This window comes from Accipiter gentilis, chromosome 23, assembly GCF_929443795.1.
Source record: "Accipiter gentilis chromosome 23, bAccGen1.1, whole genome shotgun sequence".
Classification (NCBI taxonomy): Eukaryota; Metazoa; Chordata; class Aves; order Accipitriformes; family Accipitridae; genus Astur; species Astur gentilis.
The window spans coordinates 14,657,259-14,683,741 of NC_064902.1; the positions used below are offsets into that span (position 1 = coordinate 14,657,259).

Here is a 26,483-nt window from a genome sequence, read left to right on the forward strand (position 1 = left end):
CTAAGATTTACCTGCTGCAGCTGACTCGGCTACCTTCCCACCAACTTCTGCCCCCTGGAAGGATGGGAGTAGTTACGGATGTGTGGGAATATGGGTGAATGTGGAACAAGTCCAGATGTGCTCCTCTGTGGTTGTGGGACTGTTCCTGCCCTTCCAAGATAGTGGTTTGACCAACTCATCGTCTCTGTGCCGAAAGGAATCTGCCTTCATAAAATCCACGAGCTTCCTGGCTTAAATCGCTACAAGCGGTGACTCTCTGCCCTGCTGAGCCCTAGCCAGAGAGAGTCAAAACCTGAATCTGCTGGGAAGTTGAACATTTGCTGAATTCAGGGGAGACTTTATTGCAACTACACAAAGTTTCATGTCCCTGAAGAACAGATTATTAAGAAGTGGTCAAGGCCACATTCATGCAGGCTATCTTCTTCTGCAATAGCAGTTGGAATGTAAGTAATCTTGTTAAGAATTCACCTGTGGGTGAAGGTCTGTTTTGAGGTGAGGTGGGGACCTCCCTGTATCTGTGAGAAGGGCTTGCCCAGGGCACAGCAGGTCAAGGTGTGCTATTAATGCAAAGCTCCTCCTCACCACTGGGAGGTTTCTGTTGACCAAAGGCTGGTTGGTTTCTGCTAAGGTCGTTTGAAAGCAGAGACATCAAACTCTGTGGACTACGGAGCTTTCTTGACAAGGTGGCAGGTGCTGAGGTGGTATCTCACAAAGTGAGAAACTGAACTGGCAGGCAGGAGAGGGAAACGCTCTCTAGATGCAGCGAACCTCTGCGCTGTCACGACACGGCTGGGGACCAGTGTTTGCATCCTCCCAGTGCCACGTTTAACGATGCTTCCTATTGTAATTTCTTTTCTTGCTTTATGATAAGACAAAGTTCATGGCAACATCAGTGAAGGTAGCCCTAGGGTTGGCTCCAGAGCTTTCGTGATGGTTTTTCAAGGCAGGAAGAACTTGGATGCTGCAGAAATGCTTTTCCCAAGGCTTGGGAGAAGGCAAACCTGCCTTGGCTTGCTGGAGACGCAGCTTGCAATGTTGCCTGTGGATTTGTTACTACTCTGATTTAATCAGCCTGTGTTGTTAGTACCCAGAGGTGTTGACTAAGATAAGGGTTTTGTTGCACAAGCTGCTGATTAGAGTTTCTTCTCCCTACTGCTTAAGGGCAGAACCCAACAGCAAAGCAGAAACAGGAGCAAGTCCTAGATCCTTCTTTCTCCCCTTCTTCCCTCTCTCCCTCTATAGTAACCTGTAGCAGGAGGCAAAACTGGTGGATTCGAGAGTGACAAGAACCCAGCAATGATGGATTATTATTTGCAGTAGGGTTTGTTTCACATATTTGCTGAAAACTATTTGGGAGGCCAGAGCCAAAGCAGGTTTAAACTGATGCCTGAGACATACAAGACTATAAGGAGAGGGGTCAGGAGATGCAGGATGGCTGCAGTGGAGCTGCCTCCTGCCAGTATCTGATGGCACATGTGGATGTAACATGGTGACAGGCACAGAACTAGAATACAAAGTGATGGCGTACTTTTTGTTTGCCAGTTTGAAGTTTAGCTCAGTCTGATACTGCGGGGTCTGTACCCCATCTGCCACGGTTCATCTCTACTACCTCCATTGCAGGGATTTCTTGATTCCTTGTTCCACCATGGTTAGACTGGAATAATGTTCTGTGAGATCAAAGCCAATGCTGGTGGGTGAGCCTTTAAACTGAGCAGTAACATTAGGCAGGATATGGTCACTCTCAAGCCAGAGAATTTTAAAAATATCTGGCTGTTATAGTTACCTCTGCCTCGATGCCAGATAACAGCCTGGGTATGGTCCCTGTAATTCTTCTGATTCTGGGAAAATCAAATCAAACCCAAGCCCAGCCAGTGCCAGTATTGATTAATGGACCCTGCCGGCAGGCTTGACTGTTTGCCAAATATGTGTCTGATTCTCATGATGACTGTAGTCCTTTTGAACAGAGGCTGTGCTCCTTTTAATTAGATGGCCAAAGTGCTATCATGTCAGAATATTTCAGGGTGTTCAGAAAATGTCAATATAAAGCCAGAAGATTTCTCGCTGTGCTAAAAAGCCTCTGAACTGAATAGGCTTTTATTGCACTGATGTTCAGACAGTTGCTGCAAAGGAACGATGTGGTTGTAGGTTCTCAGTCACTGGTGTAATTTTCCTGATGTTGCATCTGTACCCCCGAAGAGTTAAGTTGGGGTGATGGGGTAGGAAGTCAGAAATGTGAATTCTAGCTTATCTTTACCCATTTGATTTTTAGGGAGACAGGGATTAGCCATGTCCTTGTACAGACTATCTCACCCTGGTGCTCTCCCAGCTTTCAATGGCTCTCCCCAGCCTACACCTCTTACTGCCTCTGGGTTGACCTTAAAGCACACAGGGATGCTGTACATGGCTGGGGACTTGGGAAGTCAGTGTTGGAGACAGAAGAACCAGGACCAGGGAGAAAACATGCGTGGGACACTGAGAAAGGGGCTGTAGGGATGCCTCGCATCTTCTGGCGCTTGTGGCGCGAGGTGGGTGGAAATAGCAAGCAGCTCTGAAAAGTGCTAGCCAATGCTTCAGGATGGCAGAGCAGGGGGCTTTTCCTTCTGCCTTCGTTTTAAAAGAAACTGTCACATCAGAGAAAAAAGGAAAGAGCTACAGTGAGTTTTATGCTGTGTTCATTTGCAAGTGAAGGGATTTATCGTGCCCTTCCAACTCGCAGGCTGTTGCTGGTACTTGTGCCTCGGCTGCTGAGCTCCAATGGCTCAGCACTTCTTGCACCACTCCAGTGGCAGGCTGCGACCTCCTCTTACCTTTTGTGGTTCATCAGCAGCTCTCTGTGCAGCTCTTGATGGCTCTTCGAGGCTTTTACAGGATTTAGGAGCTTTTTAGGTTTGATGAGGTCTGGGTTTCCATCTATGTAGTCTGGGTGAGTCAGGATATTCCCACTGTCTGGTCGCTCCCGCTGTATGTCAGTGTACATCGATGCTGGAAGAAAAGAGAGGTGTTTGCATGAGAAGACTGACCCTGCTGTGGTGTGGGAACTCGCTGGAGCTCTCCTCCCTGGGCAAGGCAGAGAAGAGACGGTGCCTGCCCTGGCTGCTCGACACCCGTGTCAGTGTCTGCATACACGTGCTTGCGTGTGCTGGTGCGAGTTTTTTAGAGGTTTTAAAAAATATTCCCTTTGCGTTGTTGATGAGACACATATTAATTAGATCATTTAAATTACTTGCCAGACGCTCGCTTCAGTGGCTGCAGCATTTAGTGCCAAAGATTAATTAAGGCAAGATAGGTCTAACTAAAACTGGAAACAGCCACGGGTGTAGACTGTGCTGAGCTGCTGCTTTGGTCGTCCTGGCTGAGGCCATCGGTCCCTTAGCACAAGGGGATGCTGTGGGATTTGAGGGGCTTCCAAAACACGGGCCTGAGGAAGTGCTGCTGTATCTGAAATCTCTTGTCAAGGAAAGATTTTGCTGATATCCTGCTGGCTTAATAATCAGGATCGAGCCCTATGCCAAGAAAAGCATAATTTGCCCATGCAGTATGTGATCGTGCTGTAATAATTTGTATGTATGTTCTGGATGTAAGAACAAGAGCCCACTGTTTTGGAAGCGATGGCAGCTTGGATTTCAGGCAAACCACAGGGCATGTTCACTGTTGGTATTTTCCAATTGCTCTACACTTCTCGTCTACAAAAAACCCTATACAAAGTAAGTGCAAAGCACAAGTTTTAAGACAAACTGCATGGGGTGGGCTGTGTCTTTAAATGTGGAGCACAGTGGGGCTGCCTACAATTATTCAGTGTACGGTCTAATCAGGGGCTCAGAAAGAGCAATATATTCCTGACTATTCACTTGAACAATTTGGAAGTTTACCAGTAAGAACAGAAAGTTCCAGGAAAAGGGTGTAGGCAGCTCTATGTCTGTAAGTGTCTCTATTACGGTATTTTGGGGCGCCTAGTGTGAAGTTATACGGGTTGGTGGAGCAGCAAGTAAAACAGTTGTTCAGTAATGTTGCCTCTCTCTCTTATTGCAATCTCATGTGTAAAAGCAATAAAACCCTTTCAAAAGAGAAATCAATAAAAAAAAGGCAAGAGAAAGCGGGCTAGGTCATTCTTTCATAGTCAGTAAGTACTTATCAAATGTGAAGTGGATTGCAATCAGACAGAATTGTGTAAGGAATAATACTGCTGAAGAAACGATTCAATATCAAACAACTTCTCATTGAATGTTAATGTGGCCAGTGCCCTACTGCTTTGGGAACAAAGAAAAACAAATCAGAGCCCATTACATGAGTGTAATTGGGGTGAATAGTTCAGTACATATTTAAAGGGCACTTGGAAGCTGGAACCAGTGATTTCTTGTATCAAATTATTTTCCTCTAGGATCATACATCACTGCTGGCAGAAAGGAAGGTGGCGTGGTTTGATGTTTGACAGCAAGTGCCAGGCTGAGTCAAACCCCTGCGGGGCTGGACTCCACAGGCTGAAACTGGGGGCTCGATGTTGCCTTCCAGAAAGATGCACGGACTGAAGAACAGCCAAGGGTTAAGGCAAACATGTCAGGTTTTCACTGGGGTAAAATTGCTTTGGGTTTTTTTCTTCTCCTACTTCTTCCCTTTTTTGTTCTTTTTTTGCACAGGAGAAGAGGCAGAGAAAAGACAAGGAAGGAAGGTACAAAAGCAAAGGTTTGTTTTGGCATGAATGAAACGGATGAGCTCCCATTTCAAACGGCAAAGCAATGTCTTCATCCTTCAAACAGAAAAGTCTCTCCATGGAGTAACTTAAATAAAACGTCAGGTGTTTTTAATGGAAACAGTGGTTTTGGACAGCTATACTAATGGACTAGCCTCAGTGTCACTGTGTCGTCCTCTCACCCTTTTCCCACAGTTCCTGTGCCATCATTTAGACCAGAGCTGCCTCCAGTGACAGAGATGCCTGCACTTGCTTGTGTGCTGGGTACCAAATCCTGCCGCAGGGCAGGAGAAGGGCTGGGGCGTATTGATCTTGGATTTGTCCATCTTAAATCCAGCTGTTGTGCTCTGCTAGGGGATAATGCAGCAAGCAGCAAGCATGGAAGGATTATGCAGCCAACCCAAGTCTGAATGACCAACCTGGATTCTGTAAATGGCTGTAACTCTAGTGACTTTGGTGTTCTTTTTCTACACTAAGTAGCTCTCAGGCCCTGCCACTAAGCTGTACTAGCTCTTGGGGCACTGATGCAGCACTGTTACTTATGACGCGCTGCTTTCCCCCTGCCTCTGTGATATATGGGTTTCCTTTTGCAACTCAGGAGTGGAAGTCCCTTCCTCCCTACCACCACGACACAGATTCCAGGAGATTTGCTTGGGGCAGGCTGTCCCCACATCCACAGAGGGCTAATGCCCAGCAGCATACAACACTACTGGATGGTGTCATCCAGCTCTTCAGTTTGGTCTTGTGGTGTTTCCACCTCCCAGACACCTAGGATGAGCAGGGAAGGTCCCCCCACCTCGCACCTTGGGGGATCCTCTGCTTATGCAGCATTTTGGGGGAGCACTGTGGTGAGCCTGGAGGTTTTGAATCTGCTAGTGTGGTTATTTTCAGACTGCAGCCATCTAATGTTGCATGGCTGAGGCTTGCTGCTGCTTTGCAATTTATCAACCTATTTAGTGAAGGCAAAAGGGAAACTTTTCCCCAAAACTAGTAGAAATGAAGAAAATACTGGGAGGGAAGGAAGGAGTGGGAGGAATTGAAACCTACTGGAAGCATTTCTGCCCAGAGGGCTGTTAAATCGGCCTGCAAAAGTCCTCATAATGAGTGCAATTTGCCTGAACAATACTTCGAGGGCCAGGATACAGCAGGTAGCTCTGAGCTTGGTTTTCGCTGTGCTAGATATGCCTAGGGTTGTGCAGACACCAGCCTCAAGGATTTGGCTTCCAGCGGGTGTCCGTACTGCTGCCCCGGGGACAAAGTCAAAGCCCTGACCTTGTCCCTGACCAGGACTAGAAAGAGCCTTGAACCTCACTACAAGAATAGCACTTTAAACCTTCAGAAGACCTTAATCTGGAACAATTCAAGGAATGTCTTCATTTGCATTGAGCAGAAAAATAAAAATGAGAATATAAAAATATTGTTGCTCCTGAAACACAGCTTGGGGTTGTGCTGGGAGTAAGGATGGGGCATCCTTTCTCTTGCAGGTTGGCAGATAGGGACCCAGTGCAAAATGTTTCTCGTAGAGTAGATCTATCATCTTCAAGACTTGATGTAATTCATGTCTGTGTAAGGGGAGACAGACTGATATCAGGCTGCTTTTTGTCATTATTTATAATGTTGGAGGTATAAATCAAGCCAGGTCTCTGCAGTGGATTTACAGCAGGATGTCTGTTTTTGCATGATTCAGCTGTAGATCAATGAACAAGGCTCTGCTCTGGCACCTCCTTGGCCACCATCATAAATTAGCAAAAGGTGTTAGACATTTTTATATTGTTCTTGGCAAGATATAAGCAAAAAAAATATACGTGCATTTTAATATCCTTGGCTGTACTCAGAAAGACAGCGTGACCTTTTAAATAGATCTGCTTTGGAGTGTTGCTTATAAAAAGTAGCTGTGTTTGCTTTGACATACTCAGTCTTTTGCTTGTTTTTAAATATTTTTCCTTTCCTCATTTCTAGAAGCCTGAGGCTTTCTAGGAAAGGTACGTTTCCAAGTGACTTTTCTGTAAGTAAAAAGCCAGGCTGCCTGGATGAGGAGGCCAAGGCCACTGGCAGGTACTTGGACTGCACACATGGCATTATCTCTTCTCCCAACCGTAGCTGTGAAACGAGCTCACAGTCTTGATTAGTTTTCTAGGAGACCTCACAGGCAATATTCAGCATCTTTGAGATGGCCCAGAGACCAACCACCCTCCTGCCCCAGGGTGTGGGACTAGCTGGAGGAGAAAAATGACATTTTAGTATCTTGGTCTGTTCTGACATCAAGCAAAGCCCAAATTCCTGCTCAGACTGCCTGGAAATGCTTATAAATCCCCCAATTCCTGGGAGACTTGTGATAAAATCATCAGTCTGCAATCCTGGGGCAAATTGTTTCCACTTCTGATTGTGGTCAGCCCCAATCTTTTGGGGAACAGGATATCAGGTAGTTTTGGTGTAACATTAAATGCCTTTGAAAACCTGAATGTTGCAGATAATAAATTAAATATACCCTACTAGGACCGTAAAACATGGCGTGCTCCCCGAGGTGCTGAGCAGCTTTTGTGCAGCCTAGGGCAAGGAGAAAGGTTTTAGCCTGCTCCTGGAGAGGAGGAGGAGGAGGAGGAGAAGGAGGACTGGTTCATGCCCAGGGACGGGCATCAGACACGGGTGCTCGGCCGTGGCGGGAGCTAAACTATGCTTCCCTTTGCTCCTGCTGCTTTTTGTTTTCCCCTCACTCATAGGAGATGCCCTTCATAAAGCATTTATTTAGGATTAAGTGAGTTGTCTCTCCGTGGTGGGGTGCCCTGCGAGCCCCTCTCTGTCGGGACTGTGTGCCGTGTGCTGCTCCCTGCACTGCTGCTGGCAGCCTGCATCACTGTCCTGTCGGGATGGAAATAATCCCCCAGGAATGTTAAGGGGATTAACGGCCCTGGAAAGGGCAGGTAACCCGAGGGGTGCAGCTCTGCTTACAGCTGCCTGCATGGCTCCAGCCGTTCTTCACAAGGGGAAAACCAAAAGAGATTGAAAAGAAAATTAATCCATAGCTGTTGGATTTAGAAAGCTGTAGGGTGGAGGTCTGGGCTTCTAGCCAGCACCTCTCGGCTTGCGACTGTATAGGAGAATGGAGGGTGCAGCAGCACACCAGCTGCTTTTTGCAGGTTTTCATGTGAAATGCCTTCTCCCCCTTGACTGGTTTTGCCAAGCTCTCCTCGACGTCCTGCCCTCTGCGACCTACTCGTCCTTCCCTTGCACATCCCTCAGCCCTTTTCCACCCCATCTGCAAACGCAGTTTCTCTTCCTTCAGCGCCGGAGGCAGCCCCGTTCTGCAGCGTGCCCTGCCCCATGTGATGCTGCCCAGTTGGTTCTCAGCATCCTTAACTCGCAAAGCTGGCAATGCTCTCTTTCTGCAGCACAGGTCAGTGTTTAGCTTTAGCTGAAATCTATAAAGCAAACATAGCTTGCAGTCTTCTATTTCTGCTCTCTATGTCATTTGAGAACTGATTTTCCAACTGGAGCATCTCAGGAGAGGTTTGTCAATAGGGGCAGATGACAATCAAACTGCTCTTGTTAAAAATATTGTATGGGCATCTCTTTCTGGGCAGAGAACGGGCCTCTGTGAAATGCCATCCATGTAAATACAGGCAGAAGGCATTATTCTGGGAATGGCATCCAAACTCAGAGGATATTGCTATTTGTAATTCTGCGAAACCCTGTACTTGGTAGAAGGGATGAGACGGAGCAAAACCCCAGGACACCCAGGGTCAGAGCCCTGGATCTGGGTTTGTAAAACCACTGACCTAAGGGACTGTTTCCTGGCCAGAAATGATCACTTAAAACTGTGGCTACAGAGAAGAACCTCTGGTTTTCTGAATGCCTGGGATTTACTCATGAATGTGTCTTTTTTAAAGAACTGACAGATTAACGAAGGGCTGCTGAAAGAAGCTGGTCATACACATCCTGCAAGTAAGGTGACTGCAAAACCAACACACTCAATACTGGTCAGCAGAGCTAGTTTAAAACTATTTACACAAGTAACCCGAGCCTGGGAAATACCATGAGTTTCTGACACATATAACGCCAATCATGGGGGGAACCTTCCCTTCCCTGGGCTACGGCCCCCGATGGCATCTGCTCCCTGGCAAACCCTCCTTTCCCCAGGATGAGGGTACCATCCCTCACACCTCTGCTCCTCGGGAAGGCTGAGAGGAGCAAGCCTGCCCTCCCACCCTGCAAGGGTCTGCATGTGCAGGTGGAGGTACATGGGATCTTTAAACTAGCCTCAGTTCCTTTTAAGCACTGGTACACTCATGCTTCTACTTGTTAACCAGAAGTTAACATTCTTTTATTTTAGAGCATGAACTTTCAGTCAATGTATTTCCACTGTCTGAAGTGGAGTTGGAGTTTGGCCCTACAGCTTTTCCCATGAGAGTGTAATGGCAGAAGAGGTCATGCTGTATGTGAAGTCCTACAAAGAATTAAGCTGAAAGTTTGTGTTTTGTTTTGGATTCTTGAATTTACGGCATTTGCTAATTTGCCTGATTTTCTTAATGTTAATTAATTGGTTTTTAGAAACACAGAATAGCTGGGGTTGGTGTCATGGGGCAGGGAAACAATTGTGCGCTGGTCTCCGCGAGCCCCAAAGCTTTGTGCAGCGAGAGCAGCTTTTGGGTGTGCAACTGCATTGTGGAGAGTCTGCTGCCAGGAGGACAAGTGGTTTGACCTCAAAGCCGGGCACTTGTTTTTGGAAGCCACTTTCTGCACGGTCGGTAGGTTCAGGGCAGAGCGAGGCACCCAGGTGCCAGCTTTAGTGGGTCAGGTGCTGAGCCCAGAACAAAATACCTGTCATTCCTTCGCATTAGCTTAATGGCTGCTGTGGCTTACTGCCCTGGCGATGTTAATAATGATGATGATGATGATGATGATAATCAGGCAAGCCCAAAGATTGGCAGATATTCATTGTTACCTTTCCTGGGTGAGATGGTACCAGCTCCCATCCTCACTGTGATTTTTCCTCTCCTCTGGTTCCTGCCTTGCCGGCAGCTCGGGAACATCTCATACTGATGGACCTGGCACGCGCCCCCATGCCTGTCACCAGGTGACCGTATCACTGATAAATGATACGCGTGCTCCAGAAAGGAGGCAAAGAGCCTTTGTCTGCTTTTAATCTATAGTTTTAAATAATTAAGCAAGGCTAATTCTGGTATTTATAATGCAATACGGTGAATGTAACTCGATGTGGCCGCCGTGGGAAGCAGTTCCCAGCTATCGGGTGGCTGCCTCGGGACAGCAGGCGTGCGTGCCCTGGGTCCCCTCACCTTCCCTCAGCCCTGACGTTCAGGAATAAACCCCGTGATGTTGGGGGGTCGGAAAGGGAAAGAAAACCCTCACGGAAATGTGAAATAGGGCAGGGGGACGCAGCCCTGCAGCTCCTGGCACCGCTGCCACATGTCACCACTCTTCCTGCCTCCGCCTCTCCGCTGAGCGTATGTGGGGATGGGGCTGCCCACTAGTACAGCCCATGCTGCTCACCAGTACAGCCTGAGCTCCCCACCACTACAACCAGTTCTACCCATCAGTACAGCCAGTGTTCTCCCACCAGCATAGTCAGTCTCCCCAGTCCAGCCAGTGCCCCCGGTTCTGCCCGCCCTTGCCAAGCAGCGTGCCAGCACTGCAGGGCTGGGGTCCCCCACTTACACCAGCGTTGCACCCCCATAAGAGCACGGAGCAGGCGCTGGCTCAGCCCGTGCTGCTCACGCACCGCCAGTTGCGATCAGCCCAAATGTGAGGGCCCCTGGATGTCACCGTGGTCACCCGCTGAGCTTTGCACTCATGCACATGTATTTGGAAGAGAGAAATCCCGGCAGGTTTGGGGCTAGCTGAGCTGTCTGTCGTGTAGAAGTTACCGGTACCCTGTTTTGTGCTGGTTACTGCTGGAAATGCTTGTACAGTCAGGCAGCAGCAAGCTCCCCCCTGACTGCAGGCAGACAGGCTTGGGTGCGCTGGTTAATCATCTCATTTAATTACCTTGGACTGTGATAAGAAAAGATAACAAGGCTGGGATCCCACTCTGTTAGCAATCACCAAGGGATGTCAGCCCCGTACCTTTTGCAAGCGGCGTGTGGAGCGACTTGTTTAGTTTTGTTAAGCAGTGACAGATGCTTAGCAGGCTTCCTCAATAATCACAAACTTACTTTTAATATCTCATCAAATATTTGCTCTGTGCCTTTACCTGCCTTTGATAGAGATGCACATCAATCATTAATGAGTGTTTTAAGGTAGCTCAAAGGTATTTTGTCGAATACAGAGAAAATCCTCCCACGTTGATTTGCAGGGATTGTATTAGCGAGTGCCCCCTGTCCAGCCCAATGCCTCGCCAAGAAGGTTTGAATCACAGCGTGGGTTTGCTAAAGGAATTTCTTGCGGGATACGGGTCCGATTTGAAAGGCAGAAGCAGAAGGGCAGCTTCTCAACCAGCTACTGAAGTATTAAAGTAACATGGCATCTCAAATAAAATTTAAAACAGGGTCCAAAGTCACCTGTGCGTAAACACGTATGCAGTGCAGACTAATCCCACGGGGGCTCAGCGGCCCGTCCCCGCAGAGGGGAGATGGCAGAGAAGCAGGGACCCCCTGGGGCGGCTCGGGGGGCCCTGGGCTTACCTGATTTCCGCAGCGTGGCCCTGGGGAGCCCGGGGGGCAGGTGCTGCCCCGCGCCCCACGACACGGGGCCGCAGGGGCTGAGGCTGCCGCTTCTGCCCGGCTGCGCTCGCGCCTGCATGACTTTTGGCCGGGTCCGACGAAGCTGTCTGGCTCCTGCCAGGTCTCTCCGGTGGGAGCGTCACGTGGAGGCGGCTGCTGCACCGTCGCTCCCTCCCCGCCGCTCTCACCGCCCCACGGGGACCCCACGGAGGGCTGGAGCTCGGCCGGCAGGGGCCGGCGGCCTTGCCCGCTCCTCAGTGCTGGTCCCAAAGGTGTCTCTGCCACCCTGAAAACTTGCTCCCTTTGCTCTTCGCTGCTGGATGATGTTTTCCCAGGGCGGATGAATGAGCTAATCGTTTTTTCCCCCCAAAGCAAACAGCTCTGAGTGTGCCCAGGCGCCCGAGCAGCCCGCTCGGCACGGCCGACGTTGCCGGCAGAGAGGTCACGTCCCTGCTCCACGGAGGACGATTTCTCCTAAGCGTGCCTTAACCACGCTCCCGGAGAAATCAGATCGCCCCAGAGGAAGCCGCACGCCCACTCTCTTTAGCAACCACTGCAACAGCCAAGCCCGGCACCAGGGCAACCGCTCAAGTTATCGTGATTATTCCCCGGCGTGTTGCAACACCCTGTCATCTACTAACTGCTGCACGGTCCGGGGGGAGCAGCAGCTGCACCCCATGGGTAAAGGCTGCGGGAGGGAGAAGCAGCCCCTGCACGGGGGCCACGGGCATCCTGGTGGCACCAGGGCTGTGCGATGCCACTGCATTGCTGCCCCAGGTCTCATCCTGCTGAGATGCAGTCCCTGCCTGGATCGGGCCCCTCGTCCCCCATCCTCACTGTGGCTGGAGGTACCATGTTGGCTGTCCCTGAATTGTTACGGCCTGAGAAACCAGAGGCTGCAAAGCTGGGGGAGGAGGAGTTAAACCACCCCAGCGGTTCCTTTTGGCTCTTTAGATGGGTGCTGTGGTCCAGCTCTGCCCAGGTTGCCTGTGCCAGCCTGCAGGTGCCCAGTGTTTCGGTCCCAGGAGGTGGGCAGGGATGGGGAAAAAAACATTTCCACCCAGAGGAAGGGGATAAGGGAAGCCGGGTGGCACCGCCACGGTGCCCAGCCACATTCACATGGTGCAGCACCCATGGGTGTGCGGACTGTCACGGTCACATCCTGGCCTGACATTCCCAGCCCCATGGAGGACTGGAGAAAGAGGCCAGGCTGCCATGGGCACAGGGGTGCTTATTCACTTATTTTCACCTCTCCACATTTTGCTCCTCTCCATGTCCCAGCATTTTCCCCCATCCCGGCCGTGTTTTCCAGCCGAGGGCTCAGCAGCACTGGGTGTGAGCAGAAGCCCCAACCTCTCCCCGCTCGCCTGGCAAAGCCCGCCGTGGGGCAGCATCGGCTGCTGGCACTTACCCGAGCCACCGCTCCTGGGCTTCCCGCTTCCACTCGGACACTTGGGCTGTAGGGAATATTCTTTCTGGAAGAAAAGACAAGGGAGAAATGGGAAAAGACTGTACAGGTATTGCTCTCTTACAGGAGATGAAACATAGGAGGAGTTGCCAGTCAGTTGCTACTAGAGACTTAAAAAAACCTTTTTTTTTTTTTTTTTAACCTCCTGACCAGGAGCTGTTAAATTTAATTGGCATGGAGCGTCAGATGCAGGAGACAAGAGGCAGGCGGGTCCACATTCCCCAGTGTGTGCTATGTGCGTACGTGTGCTTGCGTGAGTGTGGTCAGCCTGTCCTGACCAGCCGTGGGTTAGACATGGGCAGGGTTTTGAAGATCACACGCAGTTTTTGCCCCACGACCAAGGCTGCGGTGGAGGACAGGGTTTTAAGTGGGGAGGCTGTGCAGTTTGTCTGCTCAAACTGCAACCTGCCTCGCAGCCCACGTGTGCCCCGTAAGTTTTCTGTGGTCATGCAGATTCCCCTCACATCGCCCATTGCCCCATAGCCTGGCTGCTCACTCACACCCTCCAAAAAAACATTTGGCTCGATATCCAACTGAAAATGAGATGGATGCACATCTGTCCTACTCCCCTGGGGTTGCCTTTGAACAGGCTAAAGGACAGCTGGTGAGCTTCAGGTCTGAGTTCACTGGAGATGTGTCAAAGGGGGAAAAGAGCATAATTTTAAACCTGCTTTAAGCTCCTGAGTAAGTGTGGTTATGGCTGATAGATGCACGAGTGGAAAAGGGCTGTGATCCATCAGCACCTGCTTTCATCTGAGTAAAACAAATTGGAAAAAGGCAAGCTAAATTTTTTGGACATACTTCTGTCTGATATGCCCTGGTGCCTGACCAGCCGCACATCTGGGCTCCTCTGTGCAGGGAAGTGGGTTTGCGGGGTGCTTGGGATCTCCCATCCTGAGCCAAAGGACTTTTATGGCAAAGCTGTTTTCCTAGGAGCTCTTCGCACAACGATTCTCTTTGCTATCTAAATTAGTAAGCAATCTCACCCTGTGCTCCTGAGTCTTTGGGATTAACAAAAAGCCTTTGTATTCCCCCTGTGGCTCCCTGAAGGTTACTGTGTGAAGGCGGTTGATTGCTGAGTGATATTTATCTGGAGTGGCTCCTGCAGACAAGGAGTTTCGTCATTCACCGACTGCCCCCGTGTTTCTTATGAAGTGGCTTCGTGTCCCAGGAGAAGGTGACATGGGCAGCTCATCCCAGCATCACTCATTGCGTCTCCTGTGCCCCGCACGGCCCCGTGTTGCTGTGAATGCTGTGGGGGTTTTGCAGGAGGGGGTCTCGTTTGGAGGTGTCAACTCCAGAGGAGCAAGAGCAGGGGAGTCCCCGTGCCAGGAGCTGGCAGAAGAGCCGGCTCATTTCTTGGGACGTGGACTCTGCCCTGCTGAGGAAGTGATGTGTTTTTTTCATTCAACGTGCATGTAAAGGGAAAATAATGTTGTGCTGAGTGTGCACCTGGAGTGTCACTGATGGGTGGCTGTGCAGTTAATGAAGGAATGCTGGGAAGAGGAAGATGGCTCTGGGGGAGCCCACAGCCAGGTCCTCGTTACTGTGGCTGTACATTAGATTGACTTTTAGCTGCTGAGTTACTTTGCTAGCGATGCTGGCTGTCATTTCTCTAGCCGATTGCTGTGGCACCAGGAGTTTTCTTGTGTGGACAAGTCTCCTGTGCATTAAAAAACCCAGACATGTCAGGTGAGTGCCCAACACAAATACTGGCTTTTCCATGCTTGTGTAATGCAGCCAGCTGACGTGAACGCAATGACAGGGAGATAACGCTGCCGCTGAGATGGGCTTGCCGTCCACCCAGCCGCACCGCTGGGGAGCCTCGATGCGAGCTGTGAATTACAGAGCAGACAGCTCTGCCTGGCCCTGCCTGCCTGTATCTTTATTAAATCTCCACTCTCAGCATGGGGTTGGGAGCGCAGCGTCGCTGCCAGTCATCTCCGGGCTCCCGATCCGCAGACAAAATTCTGGCCTGGCTGAAGTCGCCTGGGGCTGGGACTTGAAGGCAGACAGCATTTCACCTCCTGCTGCCGGGAGGTCTTGGAGGCTGGTTAAACATTTCCTCGGCTGGGTTAATGCTAGACATTGGCTCGGGTGCTGCTTGTGGTGGCGGGGTCCGGCCGGGCAGCCCAGCCCTCCTTCCCACTCTGTGTGCCCTGGCCCCCAGCACAAATTTCATGCAATCCCGCTACAATCTAAGAAGTCGCGCTGGCTGCGCTGTGGCGGTGACCTTGGCGGTGGCAAAGCCAAGGGCAGGGGACGTGTAGGCTGGTCAGAGCTCTGCCTGGTCCCCAATACCCGGTCACCTCTGTGGCACAGGGAGGCTGGAAACACGCTCCTGCTAATCTCCACTCGAGCCATTAGTGTGTTTGCGGAGCAGGACGGCTTCTCGTACCTCCCGGGCTCACAGGGGGAGAGTTAATGATTGCCCAGATGACAGAGATTTTTGCCTGCTCCTCATGAAACAAAGCGGGTTACCTGACTCTGTCCCCAACCCAGCTGGGCAGGGGGACGGGTGCCGCAGGTGTCAGAGGACTTCGTTTGTCACAGTGAGGGCTCAGGCGGGGAGGGTGTATTACAGTAAATGGGCAGAAAATGCCTGCTATTTCCTCAAACCTCCTATTCCCATGTGAAAATAACTTCTGCATGCAGTGTGACTGCATATTGCCAGGAGTAAGAAGTAGTAATAACATCTAGCGTTGGATAGTAACACTGTGCCCCTCCGCAGGTGAGCAGGACAGATGCAAGCGTGCCAGGCGGATGAAGGAGAAGCTGCCCCAAGCCCACCTGGTGCTTCCATCCATGGCAGCAGCAACCAGCTGGCAGTGGCCCCGGCCAGGGAATTTCTCCAGCAAGAAAGGAAGGATCCTGAAGATGCTGCTGGTGAGAGCAGGTACCACTTCCAAGCCACAGGACGGCTCCTGTCTGGGATCCCCAGCCTGCTTCGACCATGTCAGTCAGGACACCTACCACTTCAGCTGGAATTAGCCTGGCTATTAAGCGGGGTTAAATGCAACAAAGCAACATAAAAATAGTAAGTAGTCTCATGTACTTTTACTGTTCTATGTTACTCGCAAACATCCTGGGCACCATTACATCCCAGCAGAACCGTGCCTGGCCCCAATTCTGATTCACAGCAAATTGCTCCTGCAGCAAATGTCTGGAGGCAGTTTCACAAGTGTAGGCTGCTTTGAACCACCAGCCCTAACCAGGCGTCCTCCTCCACGGCTCCCCGCTCAGGGAGTGCAATGCTCCTACTGCAGCTTAAAGCCAGCCTTCCTGTGTAAACCATTAATCAGTATTACTTGTCCTACACACGGGTGCTGTAATATTTACTTGCAGCAAAATTCATAGGCAGTAATTTTGGACCATGTCTGTGCTTTGATGAAAGCAGTTAGGGAAATGAGCTGTCAGTGTGGTCAGAGCGCAAGCCACGGAAAGGGCGAGGAGGATGGCTTCAGGCAGGTTCAGATCAATACAAGTGCCATTAAGGTGCAATATCATAACATCTATATTGCACTGTAGCCAAAGTCTGAGTGAATAAATTAGGCAAGAAATTGCTGCAATCAGATCATGGTGATAAAGAGGTATTAAAGTGGGCAAAATGCCACCCAGGCTGAGAACCGATGTGAATCTCTCACAGACCTGGTTTTGGGAGCGAGGCACCATTAGCAGGGTTGGAAATTGCCCAACCTATTTGGGAGTAGGTGGGCTCAGAGAAAGGTACTTTGTCCATAGGGTGCTGTAGCAGCTGCTGACATTGGTGTTCAATGAATGAACACATCCGTTGATTAAAATAGTCTTATTGCTTAACCCAGAGGCTTTGAAAGAAGTTGTCATGACCTGGAACGAGGCATTGATAGTTGGCAGATCGAAGCCAGCATTTCTGCGTGTGATGAAGCCACAAAACATGGGATTTAGAGGTTAGCCAAATTGTACTCTACCACTGCTTTCAATTAGCCCCAAATACCCTCTTGCTGCTCCCGGTGCTCTGTATGAAAACGTCTCTTACATGCTCCTGGATGCTGAGACACCGTCTAAGCTGTTGCCCAAATTTCCTGTGTTATTGCTGGATTCTGGTCTATCTGTGCTCATTTGCAGCATCTGGGACTGATCCAGAGACCTCAGTAAAATCATCCACTGGAAGAAACTTTGGAGGATTAGTAAGACTTTTTCCCATCTGTGATGTCAATGCACAAAAATCTGTCAGCTTGATTGTTTTGCTGCAAAGTCTTGCCATGTGAGGCGTTGAGGCTTATTTGATTCAGCAAGCTGGTGCACATGTTTGCCGGGATGATACCATTTTCTTTTTAAGGAGAAACGGAGAGAAAATCAGCAGCATTCCCCAATGCCTACCCTTGCTACTAACTCCCTGCTGGCCTTGGGCGGAGGAAGTGCTGCAGTTTAGATGAATTTCCAAAATTTCTTGAGGGCTTGGAAAGGCAGTATAACACCCCCTCCCTCCGGACCTGGCAGACTGGGCTCTGCCTTCCCGGTGGAGGTCATGATGTAGCTGCTATCGGGGCTGTTGTGAGAAACTGTGGGTTCCTCTCCCTTGCAGGGCAGAGCAATGCTGAGTTCAGGAGAGTTACTTCCCAGCGGGGAGCTTGACCATTGTCCTGGTTTCGGCTGGGATAGAGTTAATTTTCTTTCTAGTAGCTGGTATAGTGTTATGTTCTGGATTTAGTATGAGAAGAATGTTGATAACACATCGATGTTTTCAGTTGTTGCTAAGTAGTGTTTAGATGAAGTCATGGATTTTTCAGCTTCTCATGTCCAGCCGGCAAGAAGGCTGGAGGGGCACAAGAAGTTGGGAGGGGACACAGCCAGGACAGCTGACCCCAACTGGCCAAAGGAACATTCCATACCATGTGATGTCACGCCCAGTATATAAACTGGGGGGGAGTTGGCCTGGGGGTGAATCGCTGCTCGGGGGCTAACTGGGTGTCAGTTGGTGAGCAATTGCATTTTGCATCACTTGTTTTGTATATTCCTTTTGTTAATATTGTTGTATTTATTATTATTATTATTATTATCATTTTCTTCCTTTCTGTCCTATTAAACTGCTCTTATCTCAACCCACAAGTTTTACTTTTTTTCCCCCAATTCTCTCTCCCATCCCACTGAGTGGGGGGAAAGTGAGTGAGTGGCTGCGTGGTGCTTAGTTGCTGGCTGGGGTTAAACCACAACCACCATGCACATTCCTCCTCTCCCAGCTCACTACAGGACACTATTATTTTGGCAGGTTTTGCAATCGGGGCTGGCAGGCACCCAGGAGTCCATGTCCAGGCATATCCCAGAGCTCCTGAGCCAGCAGCTGTGACATCTGCTGCCACGGCAATGCCCTTGTCATGGGAAGGGGTCTCAGCAGGGTCTCCGAACCACCATGGCATCCAGTGCTTGCTCCAGCCCAGCACCCAGCCCCACGGCTCCCTGTGCCCGGCTGCCGGCCGCTCTGCTGCCCTTGTCCAGCACCTGCCCGGGGGGGAGCAGGTTTTTCAAGTGAAGCTGTGAGCTTGTATTACTCCCGGTCCCTGGCCACAACCGTGGCTATTTCACTATCGTATTGCAAAGGGCTCTAAGAAATATCAAGTTATTGGTGTAACATTTCATTACCGGTCTCTTGACCTCTACAGATCTGCAGCATTTCTTGGGGTAAGGCAGAGCTGAGGGCGGATGCTTGCAGCCACTCTTACGAGGGCAACCAGGCGCTTCGGGGATTTTTTGACAACAGCAATTTGTAAATTTAGGCTTGCAGAAGGAGGCTGGGCTCTCCGTCTGGATACGGGGCCAGGCTCCCGTTGCTGCAGCTCCAGTGCCACTCTCTCAGGGAGCACCACCCAGGTGGCCACTTTGCTGCCTAGTCGAGTGGAAAATTGCAAATGCTTCAAATAGCACTTGGTGTTATTTTATTCATAAAGAAAACATGATTTGACACAGATGAATGCTGCGCTGACCTCCACCTGTCTTTGTCACCAATGGCACTCCCCTCCCAAATTTGCCTGGTGGGGCTGGCCCCAGAAGGCAAGCACAGCCCTCCTGCGGCCCTGAAAGCTGGCAAATTGAGTCCGATTTCACGGACTGACCAGAAAAAGGGCAAAAAAGCTAAAGCCGGGAAGCAGCAGCATGGGAAGGGGAGCTCACTGGCGCCGCCAGCCCTGGGACAGGGATCCCCACCAAAATCCCCGGCAAGCACGGGGCCCTGTAGCTGGGGAGATGGAGTGCGATGGGACCAGACCTCAGCCAAAAATTTCCTGCAGATTAATGAAAGCAATCCGTGACAGGGCTCAGCCCCATGGCAGCCGGTGTGCAACGCTCATTTGTCAGCATTCAAGCTGACTGTGAAGACCGACATCCTGCTGCGAAGGGCACAGGGAGGCACTCGGCAGCTCCCCCGCACAAACTGGAGCAGCGCATCCATCCATTGGCGTGGTGCCGATGGACCTGCTGTTCTCCCTCGGTCCTAAGGAAATCCTTGCCTGCAGTTCAGTGCTTTTTAATCTGGTCCTTTGCAATGTGCAGAGCACATGATGCTGCTGCATGCCAGGACAAAGCCAAATTCTTGCCCTGCTCTCTGTTGGCAATACCTGCATCGCCCATCTCAATGTTGATAGCAGCAGTTAAGCTGTTGCTATGGATAAACCATTTTTTACCTGTCTCAGGAGCTTGTTTTTGCCCTGTGCTGGAGGTGTGGTACCACTGATGATGTGAAAGACTGCTCTGCTATTTCTGGGGATGCTGCTGACTGCATGGGAAGAGCATCAGTCACCGGCACAAAAGGGCTCCAGCAGCTCTGGAGCGAATTGCTGTCATGCTGCAGAGGGACCATTAAGACACTCCAAAGTACCTTGAAGAATGGCATTTTGCAGAAATGGAGACTTATGCCACATGAATAATAGGGACAATATTTATTTCTGGCACTGTGCCCTGCTGAGCCACCAGGCTGCAGTGGCATCATTACTCCATTTCACAGCTAGGGACTATATGTTAAGGGCCAAGGATAGTGCTGTCATCAGAAATCTGCTCTTCTGACACCACCTTGTTGTGCTTCTTACCTGGCCAGTGTCACCACAATTGGTCCTTAGCTTGGAAAAAAGGGGTTTGAGAAAAAGAAGGGCAGAAATGCCCCAGCAGCCCCAGGCACTGCTGGTAGCAGGCTGGCAAGGCAGAGCGGGGTGGTCTGTTCCCTGCGGGCAGTGTGTGCCAGTGGCAGCTGGCTGGGTCCTGTGCAGGGGGGACCCCAAAAGGAAGGGGCCAAAAGGGAGGAGTTCTGGCTGTCATCTGGGACGAGATGCCACTTGCCAGGCTGCCCGCCGCCACGGGCTGCAAATGGAGGAGGCAGCAGAGGAAAAGGTGAAGCGTCCTGTTATCGCAGGGTTCACGAGAAGGCAGCAGGCACCACTCGAACAAGCTCCCCACGAGCAGAGTGAAGCAGCGAAGCAGTGAAGCCTTTAATTGCTTTAATCCATTTTTATTTGAGGACCGCTGAGCCATCCCAGACCTGGCAGCTGCTGCGTTTCCCATGCAGTGATCTTCTTGGTCTCCCCACAAGTGCATCGTGCACCTCCCTTCAGTCTGAGCCCTCTTCCGTGGCTCCCACGCAGCCCCAGATGCTGCAGGCAGCATTGGCCGGTGGTGGCCAGCCTCTGCCCTTCCTCTGGAGCGGCTGGCAGCACGGTCCTCTGCGTCCTGCCCAGCACCTTCAGCCACGGATCAAACCCCTGTGTCACAGCTTCTCACGCGCGGACCGGTGAGGTGTGCTCGGTTGCCTTACTGGCCCGGGGGGTGCGTGTTCTGCATTTGTGTGCGCACTCGTATGCTGCTTCGGGGCAAAGCCAGCGTCTGGAGGGTCGGTATGGATATCATGGCAGCTGGTTTTGCACAGTGATGAAGGGTGCAGCATGCAGGCCGCTGATCCAGCACAGCTGCAGAAGCAGCAGTGCAGGTTGGGGAAGGTAGAGCCTTAAACTGGGGCAGCTGTGTCAAAATTAATTCCCTGCCTGCACTGAGCCCATATAAGCCTTCTCAGGACCAACATGTCAGCCTCTCTGGAGGTGGGGAGTGGGTTACATTAGGTGTTGGAGGTGGTTTGCCTGTGCTGTCTGGGTACATGGGTTGAAGAGGTAAGAAATAAAGCTCTGATCTCTTTCCAGGAGCTAGAGTGACCCACTGTAATGAGTCTGGCTTCTGAGGGCTGGGATGCTACAGCATTTTATTTTACTTTCTTTGAAAGCTACAAAAGCCTTGAGTGGTGTCTCTGCTTAATGAGAGTCCCCAGATGTCACCACCTGGGGGACTTCAAGGGGTTGAAGAAGAGGCAGGATAAAGTCACCTTAGAGGTCTTCTGCGGAGGTTTTGGGACCAGCCCTGGCCCAGCTCTCCTGCTCTGTGCAGGGCTGTGGCAGATGGATGAGATGACTTACAGGTGGTTGCTGTCTCATGAGGCTGAGCTGTTATTTTCTAGATGTACGTTATTTTTGTGCAGAAATGGGCTTTTCATCAATGATCTCCCCACTCTCATGAGGCACTTGGAATTTTTCAGGTGTGCAAAGTCACCAACTCTTGTTCCTGTCCCTCTAAACCAAGGCTTGTTGCAAGCAGCACATGGCAAACCCTTCTCCCCAAGCAGTGCAATGCTCCACAACACTGAAATGTTGTGGTTCCCAGTTGCCTTCTGATTTCTGGATTTGCTCCCGGGGCCAGTGCCACCAAACAACTGGTGGCATTCAGTGACTGTCGGTGGGACTTGTTCTGCTCCTGGGCCTTGGCACCTGCGGTCCCTCTTGCCGAAAGCAGAGCAGCAGCCCTGGCTGGCGAGGGGGGACAGCCACTGCTCCAAGGGCAGAGCAGGCAGGGTCCCACGGGGGGCTCTTGTGCTGCCTGGGCTCAGGGATGCTTTGAAAGAGCTGGCAGGGACACTGGCTACCAGCTTTCTGAAATAGCTGTCAGGGAGAGCCAGGAAAATCCCACTGTGCCTGCCAGTCTGTGGAGCACGATGGGGCAGCGGTGTCCCAGCCCAACGCCTCGGAGGGCTGCGTCCCTACAATGTCCCCTCTCGCACGAGAGGGGCTGCTGCACCACGGAGCCTCTCCTGGCTGTCACAAGCTGCTGCGTTTCGTGCCTCCCTGTCTTTCTGTGGTTGAGCTCTTCCATCCCTTCTGGGAGCAATTTGGGCCTTATTCCTCATCTCCTTTTTGAAGCAGTTTCAATTCCAGCTACTGCCCGTGCTGGTAGCTGAAGGGAAGATGCTGGTGATGACAGGTCCTGGGACTGCCTCCTTTGGCCTCCTGTGATCGGTGTCCCTGTACCAGGACAGCCACTATGCTAGTCCTTTCGTGGCAGTTTCTTCCCTGTGCTCTGCTGCACTGGCATGAAACAGCCCTTTTCTTTCTCATTATAAACCTCTCCTCTGCCAGGCACAGACACAGCTCCTCTTGTTTGCCTTATTCACTCCTGTGCGTTTCAAAACAAGGGCGCAGGATTTTTGTAGTCAGAATAAGATTTTTCTAAGCTCTTGAATGGCAAGAACCAGCTTTTTGGTCAATCTGTATCTTTCATTTAATAATACAGACTTCCTAAAATTTCCTTGGCATTTTGCAGCTCTGCTCCCTGCTGGACCACAGTTTTTGCAGTCAGTGCTAGTTGAGAAAAGTGATGGCGCTGAGCGCAGTGGATGCTGCTGTAGCTGGAGTTACCATGCATGCATGGACCTCGTGCTGGGCTGATGCCAAGCAGGATACATGGGTGCGGAGCTGAACTGTCAGAGTTAGTCCCACAGGAGGGATGTCTGCTTTTTGGTGTTTACCTGTGTGTGGGGGGTCTGGGGAAGGGAGTCCCTTGCTCAGCATTAAGTGATGCTGGGAAGATATGACTGCTGCTTCTTGCCTCCTTCAGGATGGGTGGAAACCCCTGAAAATCAAAGCTTTTATCACTTATTCTCTCCCTGCCCTGTGACAGCAGCAGACAGATGCTTTTTTAAGACTAAGACTAGTCTCCTGACAGACAAGATGACTGACTTTTACACAGATGCTTAGTAGGAACATGACCCTGCTATTACCCACAGCAGAGCTGCTGGAAGGACAGTGGCACTTATTTATCTGTTTGAGAGCCTCCTCCTGCCAACAAGGGGCAGAGCAAGAGAGTTATTCCACCTCCCACACTTTTGCAGAGGAATTTTTTTTAGGACTTGCTTTTTATTCTGGAGCTGAAGGTTTTTTTGTAGCCTTCACTTCCCTTGTGCCCTGAAGAGAAGGGTGGATGGAAGACCAGAGAGTATGTCCTGTGTGAGCTGGGACACAGGTGAAAACACTTCTCCCCCCAGGCTGTGGGGTTACCCTCGCTGGTGGGGTGAGTTGTGTTCGTGGGGAAATCCCACCAGCAGCTCCCAGAAATGCTGGTCCTATCCTTCTGCAACACTCAGATGGTGGAGTTTTAAAGGATGCTCCCAAAGCCCCAGTTTTCAGCGTGGGCAGCCAGGTACTGCGTTTTGCCTGAACAAGTGGAACCTCTCTCCCTGGCGCTGGCATGCTGCCTCTTGTTGTTTTAAACAAGCTGCAGAGCAAAACTCCCCGCTCAGCAGCAAGGCTAATCCGGGCTCATCTGACATTAGTGTAAACTGACACTCTTGGGAATTTGGGGACAGAAAACTTTCCCTGGGGAAACGGCCACTATGCAAACCCTGCCTTGAGAAACCAAGGAGAAAATCAGCGGAGAGGTGCAGGTGCCTGGAAACAACCTGCTCCACTGCCTGGGGGTCTGGGGGCATCTGTCTGGGCACCCTGGGGAGCTGCTGCCGGGGAGGCTGTGCTTGCAGGATTATTTGAAGGTGGTTTGCTGTGGTTGGAGGGATGTTAGCTGCATTCTTGTGCCCAGTGGGGCTGGTGCTCTGCAGAGCTGAGGAATCAGCACGGACTCTGCAGCATCCCTGAACCGGCCCCGTCAAAGTCCGTGCCTTGAAGTCCCCTGGCAGGGGACTGTGTCTTGCTGGAGCCCTGCTGTTGGCTTGGACCCATGGGACAGTGGTGATACCAGAACAGGTTTTTTGGGAGCAGCTGCAGCCTTTGAAAGTAGAAATGTCCTCGGAGCCCCACTGGCAGCCTTTCCGGTCCCTTTTGTTGTGGAGCTGAGGATTGCCTTGCGTTCCACAATCCGCCACTGTAATCCCCTTGGAGTGCTGCTCTGGTCTAAATTTAAAAGGGGTGCAGCTGAGACTGCTAATGCAGGCAGTGCTGGCGAGGGGTGCTGAGCCTTCCTCCCACTCTGCGCTCCTGTGCGGGTCCTCTCTGGGCTGTAGCTGGTGGATGGGGTCATGCCTGGCAGATCCCCCCGTGCCCTGAGCTGTGCTGGTTCTGCGAGGGCTGGGGGAAGGAGAGCTTTCCTGCCTGTCACCTGCACCCAACCTGGTCCTCTGGGAGGGCTGGAGCCCACTGTTCAGGCCCACCCTGGAAATGCAGCAGAAGGAGCTTTCTTGTTTCTATCCCCCCTCGGCTTCAGCCTAAGGGTAAAGCACTGACCCAGGAGCTGCCAGTCAAACATCCCTGCTTGGTGCCAGCTGGGCGGTGGCACAGCTTTTTGTCAACTGGAGCAGCATTTGGGAGGCTGAAATAGGAGTGAAATCTCTGACCTTTCGGTGCCCATGAAAGTAAAACTGTCTTGGAGTTTTTTGGGGCTGCCAGCAAGCTGGTGCGACAGGAGATCCTGAGCTCCCGGGAACATTTCAAAGCCAGGCCATTCAGTGCCGGGCTGTGGTGGGGTCGTGGTGTTTTGGAAAGAAGGAGCAATGGGAAAAGCTGTCCAAAAGCCATCTGGTCTGGTGGTCGGGAGGCCGGCGTAGATTGCTTTGTATGCAAGGAGGGCTGAACTGGGTGGCGCTGAGCCAAGCCTGACCTAACCAGCTTATTTCCCTGCTTTCAGTAATGCCCGTGTAAATGCGCTGGGGCCTGAAGGTCACGACCACGTGAGCAAAGGTCTGGGGATTAGCTGTGGGCAGAGCACGGCTCCTCCAGGGTCTGCTGTCGTAGCCGCGAGCCCCAGGAGCGATCGTGGCTTCCCTGTGTGCTGCAGCCAGCGTGGCATCGGCACCGCGGATGGGTGTCGGAGAAGCAGGGGGCTGGCTGGGAACAGCGCCTCCTGTACCTGGCATTTCTCTGAGGTCCAGGAAAATAGATAAATGTTTACTAGTCTCACATCAGCCCCGATTTTCCTTCCAGGTGTTTGTAACGCTGTCCAGCGGGTTGCTCTTACGCATGGTACCCCTGCAACAGTGTCTTATCTCTGCAAACCTGCTGGGCTTTCTTCCAAAAGCAAACTTCTGAAAAGCACCTGGTTTGGATGTGCCCACACCTCTGAAGGCCACAGACCATGCTCAGCTGGGCATGCAGGGTGCCTCCTGGGGCAAAGTGTCACTGCTGTCCCCACTGTAATAGAAGTTATTGACCTGGTGTGGTGCATGAGTGCATTTCTCTTGGAGCTGACAGACAAGCTACAGAAGTCTAATACTGGATCAGGGTATCGCAACTGAATAGTAATGATACGTCTCTAGGCACTGATGTCATCAGACATGAAAGCAAAATGACATCTAACAGCATTCTCGGCACAATCATCTCTAGCTGCCTCGGCATGGCATCTGACTCCTTAAAGTCCCATTTCCTTTCGGAGCTGTTTGGAGCTGCTCTCCCTGGGGGATTCGGAGGAGAGGGAGATGCATGTGGGTGCCAAGAGACCTGGCCCAGCTCCTCCCTATCCTAGGAGGCTCCTAGCAGCAATTCACAGGCCAAGAAATAGTTGGGGCTTGCTCTGTACCACATCTGTGGGAAACAGCCCGCAGGCTGCCGGACGGGCTCGGAGCAAGCCCGATGTTTCTCCCTGGAAAGCCAAACTTTGCCTGTCCTACTGCAATGCTCTGATCCCCTCCTCTCTGTCCTGAAAACCCCGGCAGGCCCTGATGCTGAGCCCATCAGGTGGAATTACTTAATCCAGCTCTGACGAGTGACACTCACACCCAGGAGCAGGTCCCTCTAATCCCTCACTGCCATCAGCCGCCTTAGCACATGCAGGGCAAAACAAACACCACGTGAGCAGATGGTGCCTTCTCCATCATCCCGCCACTGCTTCAGCAGCCCTGAATAAAACTGCCCCATTACCTTTTTCCCGTGAGCCGCCCCCATGGTCCAACGTGTTGGCTGTGCTCCGCTCACCCGGGCTGTGGGACCGGCTGGCTCTCTGTGGTCACCGGCCCTGTTACTCCTGGGGGGATACGCGGCCGTGTAGCTCCTGGCCCCTCGGCGGCTGCTGCGGGGAGACGTAGGTGAAATCCAGCCCGTCTGCAGTGGGGTCGGGCGGGAAAGCTTGCTTTTCCTCCCTTCTCCCAGCACGTGGAGAACTCATTTTCTTCATGCACCTAACGGCTGGCTCGCGCCCAGGCTCTGCCCGGGCACAAAGGCAGCTTTCATGCTGCGGATGCCCGGTTTCTAAGCCGGGATCCGTATTTTGAGAGGCTGTGGAAGATTACAGTAATTGCACTTGACAGGGCAAGATGTCACAGGATGCGGATTCGCCCGGCTGCGGGGCCCCGGCACCCGTTGGTCCTTGCCTGTGGCATCCTTCCTAGCCGCTACTTTGGTGCTTTGCCGAAATAAATCTGTACCCC

At 51.5% G+C, this 26,483-nt stretch overlaps 1 protein-coding gene across 2 annotated transcripts in view; it reads right to left on the reverse strand.

Annotated features, from left to right (window-relative positions):
- Positions 1-26,043, reverse strand: part of FAM107A (family with sequence similarity 107 member A) — a 31,561-nt gene extending 5,518 nt beyond the window's left edge. Inside the window, exons 1-3 of one of the 2 annotated variants that reach the window (XM_049826727.1) lie at positions 25,978-26,043; positions 12,776-12,839; positions 2,808-2,982 (exon numbers count right to left, since the gene is read on the reverse strand). In XM_049826727.1, the coding sequence (XP_049682684.1) occupies positions 2,808-2,982; positions 12,776-12,839; positions 25,978-26,001 (263 nt within the window). In that variant the 5' untranslated portion in view covers positions 26,002-26,043. Of the gene's footprint in view, positions 1-2,807; positions 2,983-11,325; positions 11,812-12,775; positions 12,840-25,977 lie in introns of those variants that run through there. The other variant, XM_049826726.1, reaches the window with a different exon arrangement.
- Between the last annotated feature and the right edge of the window lie 440 nt (positions 26,044-26,483).